The following is an 11,922-nucleotide window of genomic DNA, read 5'->3' on the forward strand; positions in this document are numbered from 1 at the left end:
TGATTTGAATTTCATAAAGTCATATGATATGAAAGCCCACTTTTTCTGGGGTTTCGCTCACTTGGGAATTTCCAAGAAAAAAGAAGTTTACTTCGCAGTTAACTAAATCAATATAAAAGTTCATTAATCTAGCGATTTTTAAAGCGTAACAGACAGAAATAATTAGCATTTATTACATTAGTATGTTATACGTATTGTTTTTATTTTATGTTTAAGAATTCCTTTAAAATATTTACGTAACTGTGATAAAGTCGCATGTTTGCACGCTACGATAAACTCGTACGTTGACATTGAGGCTAATCAGCCTTGCTTCCTTATTTATCACGTCACATTGTTTAAAAATATAGAGCAGAGAACATAAACACAACAATATTTCTTCAAAAAACGTTTTTCAGGCGTCACTGGAATACCGTACAACATAATAAGTACTAACTAAGTCGTCGCTTTTAAATGTTAATTTAAATAAAAAAATATGTAAGTTGTGTTAGTCTACCCCGCGGGGGATATAGACGTGATTATATGTTATGTTTGTTTCCGTTTATTTAGTGCCGTATATTGTTTTTTTTTTATTTTCAACATCAATTTACTGAGTTGACATAAAATTTATCTAATAAAAAATAACAGGATAATTTACTTAAGTATCCTAAAGCAGATAAAGTCTCAATGCTAACTCTTGCACAAAAATAAGTTTCGGTCGTTTAGGAGATATTCATGCGCAACACGCGCAGGTTTCCATGACGGGGTTTATCTGCCATTTTAGTTTCAAATTGCTAAAGTTTCATTTCAGGAAAATTCCTAACTAAGCGGAGTTCAGTATTATTATATTTACCTAGAAATGGTTTAAAAAATAACTCGGAACTAACGTTTGCCATTTTTAGAAACTTTAAATGAAATTTTACAACAAAATGTTCTTTTATAATACATAATACCACATCTTCATCCCATACGGGTTAGACAGAGCTTATAAGCACATCAAGACTAGATCTCTTAGTATATGCAAAAGAGGCGATGGGGTAGGTATATTACTGTACTGTACAGTATCGAAAAAGAGTTGTCTTTCAATTCCTAATTAATAGAATTGTTGAACTTCACATAGTTTACGAAGTGTGAACACCCGAGCACTCTTGGCCGATCCCTCGCTCAGAAATAGCCGTTCTGTTTGGATTGAGATGTTGCAATGCGCATACGCATAGTGGTAGCGGAAATTTTGAGTACGCTATAACATTTAAAATTACGACGACGATTGTACTTTCAAAGGATTACGAATTTATGCGATATGGTACCTACATCTACATATATATATATAAAACGAAAAAGTGACTGATTGACTGAATAATCTGTCAGCCCGAACTACTTTACCGATCGTTTTTGTTATAATATAAGCTTCCGCTAAGAATTTTTGTAAATTCTGGCAGGAACGGGAAATATCCAGATATTCCGTTTTACGCGGGTGGGGCCGCAGGCGCTCTTTAGTTAAAGAATATAACGTCCTTTCGAACCAATTAATAAATAAAAATAACATAATGAACAGGTAGAGCTGTTCATCTTTAATTCCTACCGGAGCCATGTATCTCCGAAGAGCTTTCTTCTGAGTCTTTATCTAACTAAGTACGTACATCGATTGCTAACAGAATGTTCTTTTAGTGAGAGAAAACATTGTGAGGAAACTAACCATAATCCAATATAGTCTAGATCTCTACTAGTAGTAGTAATACTAGGTCAAACTATTTATAAACATTAACTTTTTATTAATTACAAAAACATTTTGACTAATAGACAAAATTATATATCTAGCAAATTGTAAATCAAACAAAGATTAACATTTCACAATTAATTTATCAACCTAACTAATGCTTTATTTCAGATTAGGAATTCGTTAATCGCCTTTTATTTTAACAAAACATTCAGTGGTTTTAAACGGCGGATTATTTTTATTCAGGAAACTAAAATAGAAACTGTCTTGAATGCAGTTGTAATGTTATATGATTCCAGATGTGCATTATAAACAAACATTGATTAATATCGCGTGCCAAATGTAGATAATTTAAGCGAACTTCCAATTTCAATTTAATAAATAGTAAGTCGGACCAGTATTAACAGATCTATTATTTATACATAATATATCTTCAATCTACTTACATAAAATGCTAATATTCTGTCCATACAATACCAATACTAACTTATCATATATATAACTCTATTACTACTTTTATTTTATATTTACTATCATTTAGTATATAAAAGAGGTACATATACACAAAAGAGGACACTGTCTAAGTAACTGGTTGACATTCAAAAGATGAATCTTATATTCTGTTGGCTCTGTCTACCCTGCAAGGATATAGACGTGACTATATGTATGTATGTATCTTCTATTGTTGTTCGAATCACGTCAGACGTGGGTTCCCTTCAATCAGAACCAACAGTCTATTTCGGAGCCAGCTCGTGCACTTGACTCACCTCCCAAGATATATTTGGAGCAGTATTCAGACAATCTTCACTTCATTTGCTCAACGATGTCTTTGTTTGACGATGCGTACTGTTCATAGATTAACTAGGGACCTATCACGGTGTTGGCTTTAGAGAGGGTCAAGATTTTCTGCGATTGACTGTACTTTGTTAAAATAAATACATTTTAGAGAAGATAAACTTGATTATTGACATATCTTTCGACACAGCCGGAATTAGTGAACCGATTTGGCAATAATTTATAAACCAATTAATAAAAGAAATTTAATTTAGAAAAAAAATTTGTAACTTCTTGGTAAATGTATTTGATTATATGATTACATAATATTTACTTTGGTTCTATAACTTTTTACTATCTTCCATGATCTAAATAAAAAAGAAAACAAAACATTGCATGGATGCTTTTCCAAAAAGTTTGTTACTTGTAAAAAAAATTCAAGACACTAAATAAAAAATAATTAAGAATGTAGGATAAGTTTATAAATTCTACAGATATGAAATGCGCACGTAACACACCTTTATTTTATCACGGACGTTTTGAATCATGTCACAATGATAAATTTATATATAAATAGAAAAATTTACATCGCGAAGGTCTAAAATCAGTTGCAATGGAATGGATAAGCCTCGTGGGATAAAATAGACAAAACCAGCCGACCCATTTGACAAAAAGAGCTGAAGGATAAAAAGTAAAAAGTTTTTTTTTTTATTTAAAAAAAGAATTTCATGGCAAAAGTTTTTAAAGGCGTGTCCACAACGAAGCAGGATTAATATTTCCTACATTCGTCTAATTTCGGAAGGCGGAAATAGCGCGACGGCTGGTGTCGTGTATCGGTGATGTTTCTGAAAAATTAATCAACTAACCAAAATATAGGCTGTCAAAGTAAATTGGAAAACATATGGGAGTTTATGGGTTATGTAAACATTTCATAAATGCAAATGGTCACTTTTGAAACAGTTGTTGTAAGGTCGGATAAGAATTACCTAAAAACCATTCATAAGCATTGTCGGATAAGCTGATCGCCTAATCTCATTCTTATTCTAGTTTTTTATTCCAGTTTCACTTCATCACTTTTAAAATCCCCTTATGAGATAATTTAATGTACATATAATATATACCTAACTATTAATGCATTCGCAACTAAAAAAATTAGATCAAAAATGCTTTTTGTACTTAATTTATCTACTGCACTGCGGCTATAAATTACACTAGTGTGAATTCCCTTGAGTCGGGAATTGCATGAAAATAAAAATAAAGTATAAACCATTAACTCCGAACCCGACTTTCTTTTAGAAGGTTCCGTCGGTGATAAACTACAGTTAAAACCTATTTTTTTTTTATTTTATACCGTAGCAAGCGAAGAGACTGTCTGACAGTGGAAAACTGAAACGATTATTCTAGGTATCTAAAGAGAAGATACTGACTGACTTACATAATATGTCAGTTGATGTTATCAACACACTTGTTGGGCTTGAGATTTGAAATTTGCCAGGTTCCTTATGCAGTCTATATAGTTATGTATGTTATGTTATATAGTTATATATGGGAAGACCTAGACTAACGTATCTTGATCAAATTAAGGACGTCCTGGTAAAGGGTCAGGTCAAAAGTACCCGAAACCGCCGAGCTTGCATGAAGAGAGTTATGAATGTGGATGAAGCGAAGGAAGTATGCAGAGATCGTGGCAAGTGGAAAGAGGTAGTCTCTGCCTACCCTCTCCGGGAAAGAGGCGTGATTTAATGTATGTATGTAGTATAAAGTCTAGTTATGTAGTCTTATATAGTGTAGGATTTCCCAAATTTTCCGCGGGAACGAATACTAAAGTTTTCATATTACGCAAGAGTAGCTACTCTAGTTAGTAGTACTAGTTAGCAAGTAAAGTTTCTGAAACATACATAATAATAATCTAAAGCAGACCTATGCTTCACTATGCATCGCATTAAAACCGAATAATCTAAGACGTAACATCAGATATAACATCGTTTCTAAATCTCTTTTTGGCAATGAATTTCCATTTAGATTATTTGACAAATACCTACACTTGCTAATAATTAAAAAATCGGCCTAAACTAACGCCAACGATAAACTGTCCAAATTACACAAATTTATTAAAAAAAATATAAAGCGCGGGTCTCTTAACGTCCTGAGTGTATAAATAACTAGATTTGTGGAGCATCGGGCGCGTTATAATAGCAGGAATATAGAATGTACCGTAGATATAGCGGTGGCCAAAATATCTGAGAGGATGGTTAGTCGCCCGCGTGTCATCCCCGCACTCAGTCTTGTCTTGATATCTTCGCGTTAATTAATCGTTAAATACACAACCGTTTAGTTTGGTGTGTTGTGAATTGTGTCTGTGATTGTATTTATAATAACAATTTCGTAAAAGTATGATTACGTAAATGAGCTTTTGTCAACTAGATAATAAGAGGTTGATTTTCAGTAGTGAATTTTTAATTATCAGAAGTTTTCGTCCCTCAATGCACATACAAACAATACAATTTTACAGCTCATTTTAGTAGAATTTATTTCGTTTATAAATTTGTTTTAAGGAGTGTTGTTTGAGTATGAAGACATACAAATTTATAGTTCGACAATTTTAATTGCTTATCAATAAAATTTGGGAAGACATAACTTGAGCACTCGTACCTATCCACGTAAAGATTTTCGAGGTAATGACGATGATTGATAAGGTTTTTTTTACCTGTTTCATCCCAATTCTGAGCAAAGGTCAGTTTCTGTTCAACTTTTCCACAAAACTAAGTTCACTGTTTTAATTTTAATACAATTCGTTTTTGGTACTTACACAAAATCTCCTTTATATTTATAAAATTTATTAAATTCTTTTTGATAATTGAAATTATAATAAACTTTAACCTTTACCGTACACGAAGAATTTCTTGATCTAACTTTCAATCTATTATAAAAGAGTTAATTCCGTTGTAAATAAGAGTTATAAATACACTTGCAGACATTCCCAGTGTTGTTAACGATATATTCGTGAACGTAAATTACGTGAAAATATTCCTGAAGGTTGTCGTGCCAAATGCAAAGAGTGGGAGTGTTGATGATCTTAAAATAATAAGTGGTAATGTTGTATGTGATGATAATCTGTGTATATTCAGTCTTCTAGCTGATGAAAACAAAGAAAAAAGGGATGGAGAACAATCCTTAAGACTAGCTCTTAAATAAAAAAGGAGTGATCTGTATAAATATAAATTCTGTGTGATCTTTAAATAAGTGTTAATGTTGATATAAAAATTAAAATGATCGCTGTTTTGGATGTCGGGGACAATAGTTACTTCAAATCTTTTTTGCCTGTGAGTATTTTTAATTGGTTTTGTTGAGGTTTTGTCGTAAACAAAGAATGCTTTTATAATAAATTTGCGACAACATCGACTGAAAGCGAGCTCTTACTTGGTGTCGTGAGTTACATGAATAATTCCTGAAGTTACATACTTACATAAATTTCCTCTTTCCCAGAAATGGTAGGCAGAAGCTACCCAAATCTACTGACAATGTCTGAAAAAATTAATACCAAAGAATGTCCGTGCTGGGAATCGAACTCGGGACTAACGGAGTTACGCACTATTTGTTTACCAACCAACAACTAAGAATTGAAGTTCCGTGCCCTTGTCTCCCGTAAGATTTTGAGAGCAAGAGTGATTAGTTACTCATTTCTTTCGTTTGGATTTGCATTTCCTTAGACTTCTTCCCTTCTATCTGGCAGATAGAGGACAAATATACTCAAGTCAACAATGATTGAAAAAAATCTCGTCTCTGGGAAGGACTTTCATATTCTGAACACATACATTCCTTAGTCGTCTTTTGCGACATCCATAGAAGTGAGTTGGAGTGGTCCTATTATTTTTTCTATTGGTGCCGGGAACCACACGGTACAATTTTAAACACATCTTACAGTTACAGTACAAATGGCCTTATAGTGTTTGCGTCACGCGTTGTGTCTCCCAGTCAGCATCTTGTTTTGCACATCTGAAACATTTTGCAGCTTATCTAAGGAAAAGTATTGGGTAGATGTGTAAAATTGGTTGTTGAAGTAATTAGCTCATCGCATTATAAATAAAAGAAGTTTCTGGGTCTAAATTTTATGTTTTGTCTCGTTTTAAGACCAGTCACATCATTGCTAGTGAATTTGATAAGCGTACTTTGCAAGTAATTAGTACCTACCTACACAGGTTGCAACGAGTGTAAAAATAATTACCTATTCTTGACTAAACTGTTCTTTGCAATAAGAAAAACAGTTGTTATTTTCGCATCACGAAATTATAGGTAGCTTTATATATTTTGCATTAATTTACCAACACATAAATTGATATAACATTGACCTATCACCTCAGATATCACGATGTACTAACGAAGTCTTTATCAAATCGAGCGTAGTTCCTCCAGTCCAAACAAATACTGACGACAACAAGTCATAACGTTTTTAAAATTTGACAAATAGCCAACAGAACGCCCTTGGATTGGGTGAATTTGAGTTAGACAGCTAGGCGAGAACGTTACTATCTCAATTTATTTTTAGTTTGTGATGAGTTATTTAACCTCAATTAAGTACTTTTTGGTATAAAAAAACAAACTTTACATACCTACCACTCATTTGCTTAATATGAGAACAAATTAAACATTTTTTCTAATTGAAACGACTATTAGGCTGTTCAAAAACAAAACAAAAGTCTTATAATTGCTTTAATAATTCTGGCACCATTATTTTGAAAACAACATATTTAAGTAGACTTGTGACAATATCAGCCTAACCACGTGAATACTTATTTTTAAAACTCAAGTTTACAATGCGTTCAAATTGAGATCAATAAACAAAGTACTGACGTAAAGTTCCCATTAACCCCGATCCATTTACACGGAGTTCAAAAATCTCATTTCAAGTCTTAATATTTTCTGCGCCATTCAGTTTTACTGAAAGTTAAATTTGTTTATAGTAAGCGTTTTTTTTATTAATGTTTTTTTTCTTACATTTCAGGCTGTTAACTCGCCACCGGTTCCTCACCGGGACGTATCTGGATCATCCACTCAATACCGTCCCTTCAATGAAGAATATGCCACAGTCCAACGCCGAGCCGACAGGCCGATTCAACCAGATGTTGATCACGAAAGGAACAAGAAAGACAAGAAATGGTCTCTTGGAAAACTGTTTCGAAGAAAGAAGAAGGAGGAAGAAAGTCCCTCGTCATCAGAAAGTGACGAAGGAGTTAATACGCGGTCTCCATCCAAAAAGAAGGCAAAGAAGAAGAAACGAACCCCAGCTGTAAATAATTTTGATCATATTGTAGTCAGAGATACCAGACGCGCTCAAAGTGTAGCCAACCCTCTTATAAAGGATACTGCAGATGATGGTGTTCTATCAGATCCTTCAGCTGGATTTATAAACTATCGAGCCAAAAATCAACTTTATGGAGCTTCAAAGGAAACCTTAAGTCTAAGAGATGATAATTCATGTCGTTCAATGAGAACTATTTTAGATACACCATCGAGAAAATCTAGGAAAGGCAGACTAAAGGCTCGAGTGGAAGCTTTAAGAAATAGTATGAGAGGGGAATCGAGTAGCGATGAAGAATCACTAAAATCATCTAATTCTTCCTCAATGGTCCGATTCAGAAGTGATGATTCGTTGATGCGTTCAAGGGATAGTTCTTTAAACAAAAGAAGTAGAAGTGCAAGAAATGAAAGATATATAAAACGATTATCTCGCGATGAAGAAAATCAATTAAATAAAGAAGCCGAATTAATACAACAAGGCTACACAAAAGCAGAAGTTGAGATGTTGACAAGAACTCCAACGAGTCAAAGTAGTGGATACGGGACTTGTAAAAGAGAACAAAATAGTAGAGTTAAACAAGAACAAACTTACACAAGTGATTTAAGTCGTCGCCCACTCAAATCTGAATCAATATCATCTTTTCCATCTACTCAAAGTTACCCTTCATCAATTAACTTCAACGCAAAAGTTAACAGTGAACATATTAACTATTCCATACAATGCCCAAATAATATCATTCATAGGGAACCGCTTTATGCAAATAATAGTCGAGAGGGCAGCGTTAATAATCACTATGAACGACCTGAAAACATAATGTGCGTTAAATTTCCATTAGGAAATGTTACTAATGTAAAGAGAGACGAGAGAGCCCCACCAGTACCACCTCCTCGCGACTTGCAAAGGAAGGTCGCCACTCCTGTGTCAATGTACTATGAGCCCAATTCTATAGTACCTGATAATATGGGTAGTAAACAAAATATGTTACATGGTGTGCCTAACAACGACTTTGATAGAATTATGCGACGAAGTCAAGAAAGAACGATCGGACAGAGTTTTAATGGGCTACGACGGCCTATTTCCAATTCTGAAGACCACATTGCAATGCAAAACAACGAATATCTACAAAACTTCTACTATAAAAATGAACAACCTCGAAGGCCTGCTTCAGTATCAGCAGAACCTAATCATTATGGTCTTTATGCAAATACACCGCCGTGGAGAAAAAAAGTTGACCAATCATCACTTATTAAGCCCGAACCTATTCAATTACGCCAGGATTATTTATATTACGCTGACGGTAGTCCTAGATCACGGCGTCCCATTAGCATAAAAACTAGTCAAAATTGCCATGAAAACCAGTATATGAGTGACTCACAGACGTCATTAACAGAAAATATATACCGTAGACCTCGAAATGCTTCGGAATTTTGGAGAAAAATTGATGACGCTGAAAGACAAAAAAGAAAACAAGTTAATTTTGCTAATTCCCGAAGCAAAAGTGAATGTCCCAGTAATACTCATATAAATAAATCATCAATGGATCGAAATAGTAAAAATATTCATAAAACTGAGGATACTGATTACCAAAATAAAAATAAAGTGGAATATAAACAAGCGTCTGTAGATACTACAGATGGTGCTAGAATATGGAAAGCTACAACAGAATACAAACGGTCTGTTACGGTCGATCCACCGATTATTTCACCTACATCTAAAACTCATACACGTCATAAGTCTGATACTGTCGTCCCAAATTCATATCAAATATTATCAGATGAAGAAAAAAATTCTGAACGCCGAAAATCAACAAATCTCGACGATGCTCTTAATGAACTTGAAGCAATTTATAATAGCTTAGGTTTAGGTGACGAAGATTTATTAGATAGAGCAGAACGCCGTGAGCTAATGACACCAAAGTTTAATGACAATTTCAATGATTGGAATGGCAATGATGACGATATACAACTACGTAGTCAACCGACGACACCATTGAGGCGAGTGCCAAGACGATCCACATTACCTGACAAATTACAAGATGATATGGCATTCCGAAGAATGAATTCTCTAACAAAAGAAAAACCAAACTATAAAGATACTCAGGCTCAAATAAGTTATATGTTAGCTTCCCCTGTCTATGTACCATATGCATCTGATGAGGATAGAAATTCTGAACGGCATGAACCAGATATAGTTCACGATGACGTCGTTTACCGGAATATTAAGCAGACAAACAGTCGATTAAAAACCATTGAACCACAACCACCATTTGGAATTCCAATAGGACCGGTAACTCCGGCGCCACAAAGTGACTATTTACATGCTACTCCTGAAAATAAGGGTAGATCAAGATTCATACCAAGAAGATCTCCGGATTTGGTTTCAGATGACTTAGCTTACAGAAGTCTTCGAAAAGATAATAGACATTCATCTTTATTCAACGGGGATGAATACAATGGTTATATCAATAATAATCAAAGCTACACAGAGTTTCCTTTTACAAAAGAATCAGTTGCGAACTTAAAGAAGAAAAGAGCAGTTCGTTCGCTTTCGGCCAATATATTTACAATGATTCAAAAAGAGATTGATGATGCTGTAAATATGAGTAAAGTGGCTTCACTTCAAAAAACACCTAGCAATAATGATGTCATGAGACGTCTTCGGGAAACATTTGACAGTAACGATAATGAACAGGATCACTATCCACGCAATAAGGTAAAACATAGACACAACACTGTTAGTCTCTTTGTCAATAACCATCACACCCCCACTTCCCATTTCGCAAAAGACGATTCATTTCTTCATAATGATGATAAATATCTTGCTAAGCCTCCATCATGTGATAAGTCCAAAAGTTCATCGCCATCAAATAGGTCACCACAGTCCTCCAAACGATCATCCAAGGATGAGTTTCAGCAAGTTTTAAGCATGTTAGCACAAGAAGCTATGGATACCAGTAACAAATTGGGCGTAGCCCTAGCTGAGTTAGATAAAAACAGAAATAATGCTGAAAAAAAGTCAGATATTCAGTCCCGGTTATCTGATTGTAGGTTAAACTTTTTGAATGGTTTAACAAACATGTCATATGAGGAATCAATGCCTGAAGTAAAACATGTAAAAGTTCATTCAGAAATCGTTCACGATAAGAATAATGACAAGGAATCTATTAAAATCGAGGAATCTAAAGGGAAAAAGACTGAAGATAGTCTTCTTGCTATATCCAACCAACTACATAGAGTTGAAGATCAATTGAAACATAGCTATGAAAGAGATCTTAATATCGAAGATGAGAGTTTGCGCCTTTCCAATTATATTGAAAAAGCAGAAGAGTGTCTGAATGCTGAAAAAACTACCGTTGTGGATTCCGATAATAAATTGATTGCTGATGTTATCCCTTCGAATGTTCAAAATGACGCTGTCAAAGTTGAAATTGCAAATGACCGTAAAGATATAATAGATTCCCACAATAAACCACAAGTTCAAATCAATTCACTCAATCCATTCTTGAATATGGATGATAAAATAAAGGAAATTAATGAAATTAATGCATTCAAAGAATTGAAAGACGGGATTTCTGATTTAATCGCAGGAATAACACAAGTCAATGAAAAATTGTTTGTTCCCAAAATAGAGAAAACTGAAAATAAGACTACAGATGCGAATAAAATGACGGGCATATCAGAGGCCGGTGAAAAATTAAATCAAGTAACTGAACAAAGTACTGAACCGAACAAAGCGCATAGAGCATCTGTAAATTTGTCGATATACGAAGACGATTTAGAAATCAGAAAAGACGCTGTTGATTCTACTGAATACAACTCCTCCGAGGAATTAGCGACAATATTCAAGTTAGACAGCTCTAAACCTCAAATTAAAGCTGTAAATGAAATTCATGCGGAATCAGAAACCGCAGCAAGGGCTGATCTCAGCTCCCCAAAGCTGGTCCAAAGTGTAAATCAGCACCTGAGAAGGCTCTCGGTCGACCAAACAAACGATACTCCTAGTCAAAGCAACTCACTGCCTACTAATATAGTGCCGTGGAGAGCTAAAAGGCAAAATAGTTCACAAATAGAAAATAGAGGTACGTGGCCCATAATCATGCACGGTGTTTGGTTTTCATTTTAATCATTTCGCATCCCGCTTGCCGACAAATCATTTT

The 11,922-nt window shown here is 34.4% G+C and overlaps 1 protein-coding gene across 3 annotated transcripts in view; it reads left to right on the forward strand.

Moving 5' to 3' along the window:
- The window catches only part of LOC106134986 (uncharacterized), a 98,973-nt gene that overhangs the window by 83,738 nt on the left and 3,313 nt on the right, over positions 1-11,922 (forward strand). Inside the window, exons 1-2 of one of the 3 annotated variants that reach the window (XM_060946408.1) lie at positions 5,479-5,790; positions 7,470-11,844. In XM_060946408.1, the coding sequence (XP_060802391.1) occupies positions 5,737-5,790; positions 7,470-11,844 (4,429 nt within the window). In that variant the 5' untranslated portion in view covers positions 5,479-5,736. Of the gene's footprint in view, positions 1-5,478; positions 5,791-7,469; positions 11,845-11,922 lie in introns of those variants that run through there. The other 2 variants (XM_060946406.1, XM_013335144.2) reach the window with 2 other exon arrangements.

This window comes from Amyelois transitella, chromosome 11 (assembly GCF_032362555.1).
Source record: "Amyelois transitella isolate CPQ chromosome 11, ilAmyTran1.1, whole genome shotgun sequence".
Classification (NCBI taxonomy): Eukaryota; Metazoa; Arthropoda; class Insecta; order Lepidoptera; family Pyralidae; genus Amyelois; species Amyelois transitella.